Source organism: Sapajus apella, unplaced genomic scaffold (genome assembly GCF_009761245.1).
Source record: "Sapajus apella isolate SASKATOON/1434 unplaced genomic scaffold, GSC_monkey_1.0 scaffold96, whole genome shotgun sequence".
NCBI classification, from domain to species: Eukaryota; Metazoa; Chordata; class Mammalia; order Primates; family Cebidae; genus Sapajus; species Sapajus apella.
The window spans coordinates 2,397,468-2,413,776 of NW_022437036.1; the positions used below are offsets into that span (position 1 = coordinate 2,397,468).

The following is a 16,309-nucleotide window of genomic DNA, read 5'->3' on the forward strand; positions in this document are numbered from 1 at the left end:
CCTAATACTGACAGCCCATCACCCTCGAAACTCGAGCCCCCTGGAGGGGGTTTGCGGAGAAACATGCGTGGAGACACCAACACATGCTCCGCCCAACCCAGGGGCCACTGAGCAGCCAGACCTCCGCTGGTGACAGCGTCTGAACCTGCAGGAGCGTGGAGGTTATTCACACTCATTAAAATAGCTCGTCATCTTCAAAACAAAGCCAGGACGGTGGACAGGCTGTCTACAAGTTTGCCAACGGCACTGTAGCTGTTTGTTTTTTTCTAGAATTGCTGTTTTTCAGCCCCGTTGAGGGCCATCTTTTGGAGAAGGATAATGAACCGCTATGTTATAGAGACGTGAGCTTCAAACTTGGACCCACACCTCAGGACCTTCTGGTTGCTTTCCCCAGGCAGACATGCCGTCTGTAGAAACAGCTCATGTGGAGAGCCCTGGGGGACCATCCCCTCGCTGCCCTGATGTCCTGTGACCCCCTTTAGTTAAAGCTCTCAAAAGCTCAGGCTTCCAGGTTCAGATGCGGGCCAGCCGGCCCTGGGGAACTCATGGAGGAGGCAGTCTGTGGATGTTTCCGCACTGCCAGCCTCACTTACAAGGTCTCCACTCTCAGGGTGAAGGGCAAGAAGTGACTTACCCCCAGGCCTCTCTAGGAGATGGGGGGAGGGACCAGTGGATGAGGGAGGGACCAGGGGATGGGGCGATGGGCCAGGAGGGTGGGGGGATGGACCATGTGAGTAGTGGGGGACAGGCCTGTGTGGGAGAGAGTTCACCTGGCCTAAGCTCTCCTGGGCTCCCTGAGCCAGTGGACATGCCCCTGGCCTCTGCTCCAGCCTTTGTGAGTGCTATGTATGTGGTGTGTGTGGTGTGTAGTGTGTGCTGTGTGTGTATGTGTATATGTATGGTGTGTATGTGTGGTGTGTGCTGTGTGTGTATGTGTATATGTATGGTGTGTATGCATGGTATGTGTGGTGTGTAGTGTGTGCCATGTATACGTGTATATGTATGGTGTACATGTGTGGTATGTGCAGTGTATCTGTATATGTATGGTGTGTGTATGTGTGGTGTGTAGTGTGTGCTGTGTGTGTATATGTATGGTGTGTATATGTGGTATGTGTAGTGTGTGCCATGCATGTGTGTATGTGTGGTGTGTGGTGTGTGCCATGTGTGTATGTGTCTACATATGTTGTGTATGTGTGGTGTGTGTGGTATGTAGCATGTGCAGTGTGTGTGGTATATGCACGTGATTCACGTGTGGGGTGTGAAATGCACTGTGTATGGTATATATGATGTGTGGGGCATGTGTGGCATGTGGGGTGTGTGCAGCATGCACTGTGTATATGGTATGTGTGTGGTGTGTACATGGCATGTGTGTGTGTGGCATGCACTATGCATGTGGTGTCATAAGGTGGTGTGTGTGTGGTGTGCACTGTGTGTGGGGTGTGTGTGTGTGGGGTCTGTATGTATAGTGTGTGTGGGGAACATGTGTGTGGTGTGTATGGGGTGTGTGTGTGGTATGTGTGTGTGGTGTGCATTACACAATGTGCTGTGTGTACCAAGAGGACTCGGGTTCTGGAGCCCTGGGCAGGACACCTGGCTGAGGACCTACCTCCCTGCCTTTGGGGGTACCTTGGGGTCTGTCTGCACTCTGCCACCTGAGTCTCCACATCGGCTAGAAGGCGCCGGCCCACAAGCCAGCCGGCTGAGATGGAGATTTATCCCCGTACAGCTCTGGAGGCTGGAAGTCCAAAATCAAGATGTTGGCCACGCTGCTCCCTGGGAGGCTGTGCGGGAGGATCTGCTCCCAAGCCCCTCCTCGGTCCTGGCAGCCGCCGCACGCTTCCCTGATCCTTGGCTTTCAAGAGCGTCCCCCGGCCCTCTGCCTCCTCCTCACAGGCGTCTCCATGGGGCGTCTGTGCCCACATTTCCCCTTCCGTAAGGATGCAGCCTGTCGGATCAGGGCCCACCCCAGCCACCTCTTCTTCACTAACTACGTCGGCAAAACCCCCATTTCCAAGTGAAGTCATGTTCTGAGAACTTCAACACCTGAGTTTTTGGGGACACAGTTCAGCCCATATTATCTGGGGGACAGAAACACCCAGAAAAGACCACAGGTCAGAGCCTGGGCCTGCCCAACCGTGGGACATTGCTCGGCCAAGGTGATCCTCATAAATGCTGACACATTCTCGAAGGCCCGATATTAGTTTCATAAACAACGGTTTCTTTTTTGCAAATGATACCCACAGGTCCTACTGCCACTTTCCAGCGCTGCATCGGCTTGTCAGATGACAACTGGGTGAGAACTTGATCTCCATGATTTCCTTTGAGGCCAGAACGGGCTCTGATTCCTCAGGGGCGACTCAGCACTACGGTGGGAAATAAGTGACCTAATTTGCATTTCCTAATTGAATTGCTATCAGCTTTCCTGCAAGACTGCACCAAAAAGCAGTTCTTCCAGATCCTAGCACGGCCTGCACTGCCCACAGAAGGGCTGCTTTCAAATAGTTGCTAAGACAGGAGGACAAAAGAAGGAGAAAAGTTGCCAAATTTTTATGGTTCATCTAACTGTAAAGCTGTCAGTTTCACCCAAGCCCACAGAGCTGCTAAAATAACGGATGGAGGAGGCTGCACTTGAAGAAACGTCGACACAAGAGAAATGAAATTTACAGAACCAGGAAATTAGGGGTCCCCGTGCGCCTGCCCTGGCAGACCTGGCTTCCAGGCTGCTCTCGATAAACACTGCCCTGGGACTCCTAACGCTTTGTAAACAGATGCTTTGAAGGAGGCCATTTGTTTCTCCAGAACCTTCTGCCAGCAGAACTCTTGCTCACCACGTGCCCCCATCAGAACGCCCACCTTTTCTAAACAGTCAGGCGGCCCTCTGCATGCATTTGTGTGTTAAAGAATTAAATTGTGAGTGATAGACTAGAAGCACAACAGCATACAGAACACCAGCTAAATAAAGGATGGCAGAAGGAACACCTGTCTCATCACAAGACTCCCTCCCACCCTCCTGTGCCCCCCAGCATGGCTTCCCGCTGCCCCTGACGGGAACCCTCGACCGACTGTAACTCTATACCTCAGTGCCACCCGAGTTTGGACCTCATGGGCGTGCAATCACTCAGCTGGCACACGTTCCTGCTGCCTGGCACCTGCCTGCTCTCCTTCCTTGGTCACGCATTTGTGAGATTCACCGGCTTTGTTGCTTCTAGCTGCAGTTTGTTCACCTTTACTACTGTATAATATTCCACTGTAGGAGCCCACCGACACGTATTGACCCATTCCAATGGTGAAGGCGTGTGCGTTGTCTCCAGCTTTTGGTGATTATGTGTAAGGCTTCTCTCAATGTCCTGTACAGAGTTCTTGGTATTACCTGCCTATACTGCTACGGAGCATACACCAAAAATGAGGCATATGTGTATTTGACTTTAATAATAATTCTGAATTGCTTGTATACTCCCATCAAGAGTATCTGAAAAGGCTGGGCATGGTGGCTTATCCTTGTAATCCCAACCCTTTGGGAAGCTGAGATGGAAGGACTGCTTGAGCTCAGGAGTTTGAGACCAGCCTGGGCAACATGGTGAGACCCTGTCTCTATAAAAAGTTAAAAAACACACAACAAACAACCAGGTGTGATGATGCATGCCTGTAGCTACTCAGAGGCTGAGGCAGGAGGATTGCTTGTGCCCAGGAGTTTGAGGCTGCAGTAAGCTAAGATGGTGCCACTGCACTCCAGCTTGGGCAGTAGAGTGAGATCCTGTCTCAAAATAAAAACAAACAAGTGAAAAACAGTATATGAAAATTCCACTTGCTCCATATTCCCACCAATACTTGGTAGTACAAGTATTTCCAATTTTCGCCATTCTGATTGCCCTGCTCAGGTTAAGCCCATCTTATTTATCTACTTATTTATTTATTTGAGACAGAGTCTCGCTCTGTCACTCAGGCTGGAGTGCAACCTCTGCTTCCCTGGTTCAAGTGATTCTCCTGCCTTAGCCTCCCGAGTAGCCAGGACTACAGGTGCCTGACACCACGCCTGGCTAATTTTTGTATTTTAGGAGAGATGGGGTTTCACCATGTTGGCCAGGCTGGTCTTGAACTCCTGACCTCAAGTGATGCTCCTGCCTCAACCTTCCAAAGCGCTGGGATTACAGGCACCAGCCACTGAGCCGGCTTCCGTCTTATGTTCATCCACTACGCACTGTTCTCTGGTGATCAGCCGTCTAATCTGTCTGTAGGTACTGATCTGAGATTCTCTACATCGTCCGGGTGTGAGTCCTCAGTCCCTGCAAATGTCCCTTCCCAGGCTTTGTTATGTTGTCTCATTTTTAAGATACATGCTTTGAAGATGGGAAGTTCTTTCTTTCTTTCTTTTTTTTTGAGCCAGTGTTGCCCAGGCCGGAGTGCAGTGGCACAATCTCGGCTTAGTTACAATTCTCCTGCCTCTGCCTCCAGGTAGCTGGGATTGCAGGCACCCGCCACCACGCCTGGCTAATTTCTGTGTTTTTAGTAGAGACAGGGTTCCGCCATGTTGGCCAAGCTGGTCTCGAGCTCCTGGCCTTGGGTGATCCGCCCACTTTGGCCTCCCAAGTGTTGGGATTACATGCATGAGCTACCACGCCCAGCAGAAGTTCTTATTTTTAATAAAGTCCCCATGTTTCACGCTTCACGTGTCATGTGTGGGAAAGCTTTCCACACCCGGCTCACGTCACTTCCAGCTGCATTGCGTTCTCTTTCATGTTCGGATTTTCAGCCCACCTGAAATGGATTTTGGTTGTGGTGTGGGGTGGGGGTCATTTCACTTTTTTTCTTAAGGATGCTCCATTGGCCCGGCACCATTTATGGAAAAGACAGTCTTTCCTGTGTTGTTTCAGTAGAAATGGGCAAACTTTACCCCAAATGGCCAGATAGTAAATATTTTAGGCACCTCACAGGGCAAGGGGGAAAACTGAGGACATTGTGTAAGTACTTACATACCCTTTAAAATGGAATCATTTAAAAATGTGAAAAACGTTCTTAGCTTGCTGGCCATAAAAGCCCTGTGGGCTGCAGCATGCTGACACCTACCGCACAGCACTGCTCTTATAAAAAGTTGAGCGTCCGCACCCTGGGCATTTGACAAGGCTCATCAGGTTGTAAAGATGAACTGGGTGGATTTTGTAGTATGAAAGTCATACATCCATGAAGCTGACTTTAAAAACATTACATATCTTTTTCTGGGCTCACTATTTTGGTCCCATGTGTCTATCTGATCATCTTTGCTGTAAAACCACACCATTTTAATGGCTATAGTTCAGCGGTTCTCAAAACGGGGCAGCTTTGTCCCCCAGAAAACATCTGGCAATGGCTGGAAAGAGCTGTGGTTGCATATGGAGGTTATGGGGCTCCCCCTGGCATTGAGTGGGCGGAGGCCAGCAGTGTGGCTTACTGTCCAGGAGCACCCAGGACAGCCCAATAACATGTCTTGATGGGCGTGTCCTCAAAAAAATCTGCTGGAATTTTCCTTGAGGTTGACGCTGTGGCAACTTTGGGTAGAATTAACATTCTGACATAAGCCTTCCAAGTTATGAGCTTGCCATATCCCTCCGTTTTTATAGGTCTTTAATTTTTCTCAACAATATGTAAAAAGTCTTGTTTATTTCTGTTAGATTTATTCCCAGTTGTACGATTGTTTTTAATGCTGTTGTAATTGGGATCTACTTCAGATTTTATTTTCTCATGATTTATTCCTGGTACACAGAAGCACAACTGTCATGTCCAGTACCGCTGCTAGCCTTACTCATGAATCCCAGTGACCTAGGACAGATTACATTTTCTAACATTTATAATCATATAAGCTACAAATAATGTCAGTTTTATTTATTCTAATTTCTTTTTCCTGCCTTACTGCATTGGCTTTACCTCCAGTGTGTGATATAACAGCTTCCTTGCCACGTTTCTGCTCTTAAGGGAAGGCATTGAGTAGGTCGATTGTAAATTGGCTGTTTGCTGCAGGTTTTCGGTAGATGCCCTTTATGAGATTAACGAAAGTCTTTTGTTAATTAGCAAATTAGGAAAATAATTTCTTTTCCTAATTTGCTAAATTTTTTTTTGTTCTGAATGGAGGTTAAATTTTGACTATTGCTACTCATCTGATCATATGATTTTTATTCTTTATCCTGTATTAAATCATATTGATTAAATCAATGCTACCTTCTTGACCATGACTTACCATCCTCTGTAAACATGACTGGATTCAAGGTTGTTAATATTTTGGTTGGTGTTTTTGCAGCTATTGATCAGCAAGGCTTGCCTATAATGATCTATTTTCTCATGTCCTTTCAAAGTTCTCGATGTTTTTGGACACGGTTCTTGGCGGTTTTGGATACAACCTAGGTCAGGTTTTGGATATGATCCTCACCCATTTTGGGCAAAGTTCTTGTGAGTTTTGGCCACAGTGCATGCCAGGCATTAGGCACGGTCACTAGCAGGATTTGGGAAGACAGAGCTCTGGGGGAGCAATTCCTCTTGCTAATCTTCAGACAGGTTTGTGTAAGATTTGTTTTAATTTCTCCGGACAGCTTGGGTAGAACTTAGTAGTGGATCCAGCAGGTGTGGACATTTCTTTGTGATAAGGATTTTAGTTTTAATTTTGTTTGCAACAATAAAATGGTTCAGAATTTTTTCTTATGTTAGGTAAGGTGTATATTTCTACACTATTATCCTTTCCATGCATATTTGTAAGTGTATTGGTATAAATTGTATACAATATCCTCAGATGACCTTTCTGACATCCACAGGGTAGTGATGTCATTTTTTCATCCCTGATATGGATTAGCTGCTGTTTCTGTCTTTTCCTTTTAGTAGTTTAAAGGACCAGCTTTGCTGTTTCTTTTGCTTTCTGTTTCATTGCGTTTTCCTCCTGTTTTAACAATTTCCTTCTTTAGACTTTGGGTCTTGTTTTCTGTTATTTTTATAATTTTTTGAGATGAATGCATGGACTGTTGATTTTATGCCTTTTTTTTTTTTTTTTTTGAGATAGGGTCTCCCTCTGTTGCCCAGGCTGGAGTGCAGTGGCGCAATCTCGGCTCACTGCAACCTCTGCCCCTGGGTTCAAGCAATTCTCTCAGCCTCCCAAGTTGCTGGGATTACAGGGGCCCACCACCACGCCCAGTTAATTTTTACATTTTTAGTAGAGACAGGATTTCGTCATGTTGGTCAGGCTAGGCTCAAACTCCTGACCTCAGGTGATCCACCTGCCTTGGTCTCCCAAAGTGCTGGGATTATAGGTGTGAGCCACCACACTCAGCCAATTTTCTGCCTTCTTTATCTTGTAATATATGCATTTAAGGCTAAACATTTCCATCTGGGCATGACTTTAGCTCCATGCGAGTAGTTTTATTACTCAGTTCAAAATATTCACTCATTTACATGTGATTTTTTTTCTGCCCAAGCGTTAATGAGAAGGCTTTTACTTAACTTCCAAATCGATGGGGATTTTCCAGTTATGTTCTTTGTTATTGATTTCTAGCCTAATTGCTCCGAGTTAAGAAAACAAACTATGTTTTGATTTTAAACCTTTGAAGTATGTTGAGAATTGCTCAAAGGCAATGAAGTGTGTTGGGACTTGCTTGGTGAATGTTTGTAAATGTTCTGTCTATACTTAAAAATCATGTGTATTTAGCAGTGTTTGGCTTCTGTGCTTTTATATGTCTCATTAAAGTCAGATCTATTAATTATGTGATTCTAATCTATTTCTTTACTGATATTTTCTGCTTTTTCTATTACTGGCTAAGAAATGTTTGTTAAAATTCTCCACTGATTGCATATTTATTTCTCCTTTTATTTCTGTCAATTTTGGCATAAATATTTTGAAGTCATATTATTAAATGCATGCAAATTTAGGATTCCTGCATCTTCTTGGTGAATTGAATTGTTTATCTATGAAGTGCTCCTCCTTGCACAGAAAGCTTTTTCCTCTGATTCTATTCGTCTGATATTACCTGAGTCCCCCAACTGCCTTTTGGTTGATACTTGCATGGTATTTATTTCTCCAGGATTTTGCTGCTAACCTTTAGCCTTTTATACCTTTCAGATGTATCTTTTAAAAACTGCATATAGATGGATTCATCTTTATCCATCAATTTGGTTTTTAAAATTATACCAAATACATTTTCATTTATTATAATTACAAATGTATTTGCAAATCTGCCATCTTGCTCAAAGAGAAATGTATAGGCCATCTATTCTGTTTTCATTTCTCTCTCTCTTTTTTTTTTTTTTGCATTTTTGTCTTGATACATTTTATCATTCTATTTTTTCCATGTATTATGTTACTACTTATAGACTCGGAGGACTCTTAGTCATAAGATTTTCTAAGGACTTTATAACAAGTGTCTTTGTCTTGTTTATGAGTAACATTAATTTCCATCATTTTTGATAAAAATACAAACAACCTCTACCTCTTTGATTCCATGTATCCCTTCTCAACACTTACACAGTTTTTGCTGTGAATTCGGGTTATCTATTTACACCCCAAGAACCACTACACTGCTCTTAGTCATTTCTACTTCTCCGTGTACCTGGCCTTTTCCCAGTTCCTCATTCTTCCCTCCATTTCTGAGCGCTCACCTCAACTTGTTTTATTTTTGTTTGAAGAACACGACTTGGGACAGATTCTTTCAGCTTTACTTCTTGAAAGACGGCTTTACTGGATGACAGAATTCTATTTTCCGTTAGCACTTTTAAGGGCTCATCCCATTGTCTTCCAGTCCCCCCAGCTCCTGCTGAGCAGTCAGCCCCATCTAGTCATTGCCCTCTCAAAGGAAGTCTGCCTTTTCTCTCTGTTTGCTTCCGAGATTTTCTCTTTGTCTTTGGGTTCTAACTATTTTACCATAAAGCATCTAGGTACTGTGTGCGTGTGTGTTTTTAAATGTTTCTCCTGCATGGAGTTCATAGGGCTTCTTGAATCCATGCCTAGATGAATATTTTCAGTTTTGGAATATTTTCTTCCACTGTATTTTCAAATATTACTTCTGCTCCCTTTTCCCTCTTCCCCTCATATTGCAAACATACATGTTAGACCTCTTCACCACTTCTCCAGCACCTCTCGGGCTTGCTTCCGTATTTTCCTTCTGTGTATCTCTTCATGCTTTACAGCATGAATGTTTTTGATATTTTTTTGCTTCGCTAATTCTTTCTTCAGCCATGTCACATCTGCAGATCTAGCTATCCACTGAGCTCTTAATTTTGTTGGGTTTGATTTTCAGTTCCCAATTGCCCAACTATTAATAATTCTGTTTATACCTCCCAATTCTCCCTCAGAGTCTTCTATTTAAGTTGCTTAAACAGAGTAAGCGTAGTCACTGTAGAATCTGTCTGATCGCCACATGCTCTGCAGCCTCTGGGGGTCCTTTCGTATCGGCCACTTCTTTTGATCGCTCTTTCTATGGCCTTGTCCCTTCTCCCCTGCCCAGTCGTGAGGGTGAGTGCTGGATGTTGAAAATGAAAGATGGTGGACACAGCTCGGGGCCTGGGTGACAGCTCACCCTGGGGAAGATACACAGTTGCTTCTGGCAGGCGGCCAGGACACCAGCTATCCGGGGTCGCCTTGATCATCTATAGGGTGGCATTAGCTGGAGGCTTGCATCATGCTCTGTAAGGACGCATCAACCAGGCGCTGCGTTCCACAGTGACCCCACTCCCTGCCTGCCTCCTCCCACCCCCATGCCACCCGGCGAGGCCCAGCAGCTGTGATAAGCCCAGGACTGTGAAGGCTGGGACCAGGCAACGACAACCATACACACCGCTATCTTCCACCTCCGGACCTCCATAGCCTCACAAAATACCAACACCCCTCGGCTCGGACGCGGGTAGCATTACTCTCCCATCCTCCAGAACAGCTTGCCTCAGAGTGGTGTGAATGCTCCCAAAACGCCCAGCCAGTGAGTCGCAGAAGCCTCGCCGTGCGCCCACACCCCGGGGGCTGCTCTCGCGCAAGGCTGGGCTCCGCCACACCTGCAAAGTCCTTTCCACTCCTTCCCACACATCTCCCAGGCAGCACGGGGCTGAGGTCACACACTCAGCACCCTCATGTGTGATGGGGGGTAAGGACGGTACCCACTCCCAGGGTGTGGAGAGGGGTAGACGAGCTTACGCCACTTGGGGCGAGGTCTGAGTGGGTCCTAGAAAATCAGGAGAGGAACCGTTGGCAACGCAAGCACCGGAGGGCAGGGTCTCCTGGGCTGCGGGGACAGCCCACCGCACCCTGCAACAGGGTCTTGGGGACGTGGAGCTGCATCCCACAGCGACCCCACAGCCAGGCTCCCCTGAGTGCTCTGAGCCTCGGTAGGAATTCAGTGTCCCCTGCTCTGCTAGTTGGGTGCTTCCTGGGCCAGCGTGGCGTGGGTCAAGGCCCACTCCCACAAGGAACCCTCTAGTTGTAACCACAGCTGGGCCTGCACCTTCCACAGAGGATCAGGGGATTCACTGCCTCTGAAATCGCTTCACGAACATGCCCAAGAACAGGTGTCATTAGATTCTCAATTAGAGTCTTTATCTGAGGCCTCCGACCGGCTCTCGGGGCTCTGCTGTCAGCCCACAAGGTGCCAAGTTTCTACATCACAATCGGGGATGTGGGGACAATTTGGAAGTCACAGGCATGATGGGACAAGGTCCCCAGGCTGCCCAAGGGCCTGCCTTGCTCACCAGGGCGTGGCTTGTCATAATCACTCAGGAAAGACTGAAAGCGACGTATGCTGTGCTAGAATCTTCAGGACTCACAGGTGGGGATCAGGATGTGGGGGCCGCTGCTGATGGAGGCACGTTCCAATGCCTGGTTTAACACACTCAGGAGACATGACCTCCTTTCCCCACGGGGTCAGCTCATCAGGCGGTGAAGACGGGTCACCAGAGTCACACTTTCTCTTTTCTACCTAAACCACCTCCACTTCCGCCTGAGAAACAAGTCAGAAGAAGACACGGGTCCCTCCCTTCCCAAAGTGGGTTCCTTGGCACACCTGCCTCTCAAGCTTTCCATGGGGAAGGGTTCCTTGGTCAGACAGTTTGAGGAAACCTGCAGACCGTGTCCCACTCAGAGGCTTCCACAGCACGAGTCGTGAGGTTCTGGGAGACCCACAGGAAGGAATCTGCTTAACCCTTTACTTCCCGAGGTCCTTTTCCGAGGGACTGCCCGTGATCGCCAGTGGCTGCCACCTTGCGCAATGATTTCCTTTGCTCACCATGACTCAAATGACCCCACAGAGGCCTCGTGTTAACTGGGGGGATTTGGAGGGGTTGGCACACGTTCTTTCCACCACTGTGGCCCCTCAGGCAGGCAGCTGCAACAGCTGGGCTACAGGCTGGCCTTCTGTAGTGCTGTCCTATAGGCCGCCCGGCTCGGCTTCTTTAGCAGCCCCACATCTTAAGGCGGTGCAGCGGCTGCATCCAGTGCCGGGATGCTCAAGGCGAGTGGGACCTGCTGCCACTCCCATCAGGCACGGGACGGGACCTGCTGCCACTCCCATCAGGCACGGGACGGGACCTGCTGCCACTCCCATCAGGCACGGGACGGGACCTGCTGCCGCTCCCATCAGGCATGGGACGGGACCTGGCCACTCTCTGTCAGGCCTGGGAACCTCACAGCTGGGAGCCAGGAATGAACATTGGCCATCCAGGAGCCTGGTGCTGGATTGCCAGAATATGCCAGGGTAAAAGGGAGCTCTCAGGACAAGGGATGGTGAGGTTACCCTTCCCTGTCACCCAGATGAGCCAGGCAGCCAGGTTAGAAGGAGGCAGAGTCAGGGGGCAGCTGGGATGCTGAATAGCACGACTTTTATGTCTGTGTGAAGCTCTCTTTCTCCCCCCACCACTCCCGCTCTCTTTCCCTCTCTCCCTCTCCCTCCCTCTCCTTTCCTGTCTCTCTCTGCCTCTCTTCCTCTCTCTCTCCCCCTTCTTCTCTCTCCCTCTCCCTCCCTGCTCTCTGAATTCCTCTCTCACCAGCTCCCTCTGGCTGGTTCCCTTCCAACCACATGGTCTCTGCCTTGCTTCTCATCCATCCAGCCTTCAGACGTCCTGGGCCTGGTGGGCTGTAAAATTTGGAGGCAGGAGGGATTCCAGAATTTGCAGTGCCCAGTTGGAAATCAAAATGTGGGGTCCCTTGTTCAAAACATGTGAAGAACGTCAAGCCCGTGGGTGGCACCAGGTCTTAACCCGAGTGTGGGGTCTGTGTGCCTGCCCAGGGGGCCTTCCTGCCACAATGGCCCTGCCTCAGGTCAGTGCAGAGGGCAGGGGTGCCCAGCTGGCACCAGCCTTTATTAAGCGGCACAGCCCGAGGAAGAGGCGATGTTCCGTCCTGAGGGAGGACTGGCAGAGGCTCTGCCCAGGGCCCGCAGGAGGAACTAGGACATCTAGACGTGGGCGCAGACCCAGCGGTTACACCTTACCTTGTGTCCAGAGTGTGAAGATGAGGTCTGGGCCACCAGCAGCCGCACCACGGCGTCCCATCTCTCAGCTGTCTGGCTGTCCCACGCGGTCACCGTGAATGCCACCTGCTCGGAGGGGACCTGCAGCTCCCGGGTGGCGAAGACCGTCCCGTCCGCCCCAACTTTGAAGTCCACGCTGTTGGTCTCATATTGCGTCCCCTTGGTCCCCAAACAGCTGATGAACTTGACTGCAAGAGGAGGGGAGACAGTCAGGATTGGCCTGGCCCACAGAAGGGTGGTGACGATGGCAGCAGCCATGCAGGACGCCCTCTAGGCCCGCAGTGGGCTTCGGGGCATGAGGTTTGTATGCATTTCTCCACCTCTTGAGAAGGTGGTGTGTTTTATCTTGATGTCTAGGGAATCAGCCAGAGGATTTTAAAACAGGAGGGGAAAAAAGCAATGCTGAGCTTCCCTTCTATCTACAGCACAGCTGCTCTCCCTCTGCAAATGCAGCTCTCCCTGGCTGCTATTATCTCTGAATCCAGCAGCTCGGTGGGTGTTCTCCACCTTAGAAATACTCCCTTGAGGCCGGGCGCGGTGGCTCACGCCTGTAATCCCAGCACTTTGGGAGGCCGAGGCGGGTGGATCACAAGGTTAAGAGATCGAGACCATCCTGGTCAACATGATGAAACCCCGTCTCTACTAAAAATACAAAAACATTAGCTGGGCATGGTGGCGCGTGCCTGTAATCCCAGCTACTCAGGAGGCTGAGGCAGGAGAATTGCCTGAACCCAGGAGGCGGAGGTTGCGGTGAGCCGAGATTGTGCCATTGCACTCCAGCCTGGGTAACAAGAGCGAAACTCTGTCTCAAAAAAAAAAAAAAAGAAAAAAAGAAATACTCCCTCAGTTGGTTCCCCCTACTCTCGCCTATGTAAATCTTCTGCCTGCCAGCGTGACTGTAAAGCCCCTAATAGACCTGTTTTTCCACCCCAAGAAGGCTACGTCCAGGGAAGGAGGAGAGGGACCATTCCTCCATGGCAGGTGGATTCTGGCAGCAGAACTCGGCTCTGCTGTGTTTCTGGTCCTTTTTAGGACTAAGCCAGACCCGATGCCTGCAAACCGCCTTGGGGTGGGCTGGGCAGACGTGGCTAGGGAAGACCCTGGCCCCACCCAGTTGCTCTCTTGGTGAACTGGAAACAGAGCTGAAGGCAGACAGTCTGTTGGTACCGCTGGGTGCTGTGCATTGCTTCGCTTGGAAAACATTAACTGCTGGGCACCCGGAGGCCAACCTCCCCTCACGGCTCCAGCACCACGGCCATCTCTCATTCTGCTGCAGCAAAGGGCAGCGCCAGAGGAGCAGATTCGCCTGGACCACATTAGCGCACTGTTTAGACGTGTGCTTCTGCAACTGTCGCCTAGCGCCGTGGTGAATTACGACGCACCCACAGCCTGTGTCGCACTCTGCTGATAAAAGCCATGGGTAAAGTTACCTAGTATTTATAAAAATGTGGGTATCTAAGCAATTATGGTGGGAGGATTGGTTTTTCAAGCCATTTTGTTGTCTCAGCTTACATGATTTAATTACTATTCATTTGAGAAACCAAAAAAAGCAACTCACTGTGACATTAGATAACGTGTTTTCCCCCCGCGTTTGCCTTTTACTGTTGCCTGCCTTGAAAAAATAAATAACGTGTCTGTTCCCTCATCTCAAATAGTTCACTTTAGATGTCTTCCCAGCACTGGCACCTCCCACCTGTGGGTTTCATGTGAAAATGTTTTTAAATGTGATGACACCCGGCATTTCCACCCTGTCTGGTTCAAGAGAGTGATGAGACTTCCAGACCCCAGGCCCCCCCAGTGGCTCCTCTGACGGACGGGGGCAACCCAGGCAAGGGTCCGCTGTGGCTTCCCGGACCTAGCCCCCTCTAAGGATGGGATCATTACATCGTTTTCTCAAGTGGCAGGAAAATTCCAAACTGCTTTTATGGTACCGTTTGCCCAATGGTAAACAAATTAAAATCAGCAATAATTTAGCAGATCAATCATTTCTGACACCTGATTGTCACTGACAAAGACAAAAACGACAGCCCCGTGACGGCTGGGAGTTGAGCACAAACACACAAATAAGCCCCTTTATTCTCTCAAAGCAAATTCCTAATAAGACTAATGCAACGGAACAGCAACAGGAGGGTTTGTGGTGTCTTCGGGATTAAACGCAGTGGTGCAGTTTAAAAAAAGTACCGGCACGCAGCTTTGGGGACATCCTAGGCAAGCGTTGAAGCTGCTTTGAGGTTGAATGGAGCACCAACATCTGAGCGGCCAGGCGGGAACCAGCGGGGACATCGGCCCCGTGAACCAAGGACTTTGCAGGTGAAAGGAGTTCTCTACAGGACAGACCCTGGATGAAACTGACGTCTGCGCCCTCCAAGGCAGCTCCATGGATGGCTTGGGGGAGTGGCACCAGGGGACAGCACTAGGGACCCTGCATACCGGCTTCCTAGATTTTTATTTTTTTGAGACAGAGTCTTGCTCTGTTGCCCAGGTTGGAGTGCAGTGGCACCATCTGGGCTCACTGCAACCTCTGCCTCCCAGGTTCAAGTGATTTTCCTGCCTCAGCCTCTGGAGTAGCTGGGACTACAGGCGTGCACCACCATGCCCAGCTGATTTTTGTATTTTTAGTAGAGACCGGGTTTCACCACGTTGGCCAGGCTGGTCTCAAACTCCTGACCTCAGGTGATCCGCCTGCCTCAGCCTCTTGAAGTGCTGCAATTACAGGTGTTATCCATGGCACCTGGTCACTTCCTAGATCTTTATGGCCTTCTCCTCTGTGTCTGACATGGCCCCGTCTACTCACGAGAAATCTCCAGGCTTTGTGACGAGATGCAGTCCCAACATCCCATTTCCGTATAACCGTAGCGTGGGTGTTCTGCCCAAAACCACAGCCCTGTGTCTGAACACTCAGACCACTGGCATTTGCGATTCGGAGTCCTCATCCGAGGAGAAGCAGGAGGAAAACAGGAGTTGCCACTGGCAGAGAAGGAAGAAGCCCAGGGGACAAAGGTCAGGACACGGTTACGCACACAGCACTGGCCCACACCCTCCTGGAGAGAGGCCTGGGAGATCGGGGCTCACTGAGAGACCCCAGTGTTGGGGGGACCTGCTCTCCAGGAGAAGAAAGGAACTTCAGAGCAATACCTGCTCCTGTGCCTTGCCAGGCTGTGGCCTCTTTTGTAAGGAAAGAGAAATAAGACAGCTCTTCCGAGATGCTGGGGCATTCATAGAACATCGGCACTGAATGCGTGAACACTGCCTTTTGAAACTCTGTGAAATGTGGGTACGTGTGAACAGCACCCAGAGTGTTGCTAACACTGTGCCATGCTGTAGAAACGGCGAGGGAGTGCAGAGCAGCTCCAAGGGAGAAATGTCGGAGGTCTCGGGATGGGGACTCCTCTCCATATCCCATTTGTCTTTCCTTGTGAATTGCCTAAATATGGTTTCCTTCTTGACTCTGGCTACTGGGAAGCTCAGAGGCAGTACTGTAGCTGGCTTTTCTACAATGCTGAGACATTGCTAACCTCATCACATTCCACTTTTCACTGTTTTCTCTTCAACCTGCTTCCTTCCTCTTGCTTCCTTTTTAATATTTGGAGTCTTCACCTCTCTCTGGAAGGTTAAATGCACCCCAGGAGGACGATGGAAAAAGTGCACATATATGTGTAGGTGTCAGCATGCGCCACGCGTCCCGTGTGCAGAGAGGACGCTCCTGGCGGTGTCGCCTGGCACTTGTTTGGATCCTGCTTTGCTTCTCCATGAATGTGGCTAGAGACCGAGCCTGAGAGGTCGGCTGGAGAGCCCCCTGGCTGCTTATAGAACTTTCTGTGGGCGCTTAAAGTCCTGTGCTGCCTTCACCT

The 16,309-nt window shown here is 49.3% G+C and overlaps 1 protein-coding gene across 1 annotated transcript in view; it reads right to left on the bottom strand.

Annotated features, from left to right (window-relative positions):
- The window catches only part of CDH4 (cadherin 4), a 646,426-nt gene that overhangs the window by 161,734 nt on the left and 468,383 nt on the right, over positions 1-16,309 (bottom strand). Inside the window, exon 3 of the mRNA XM_032257128.1 lies at positions 12,420-12,646. Within this exon, the coding sequence (XP_032113019.1) occupies positions 12,420-12,646 (227 nt within the window). The remainder of the gene's footprint in view (positions 1-12,419; positions 12,647-16,309) is intronic.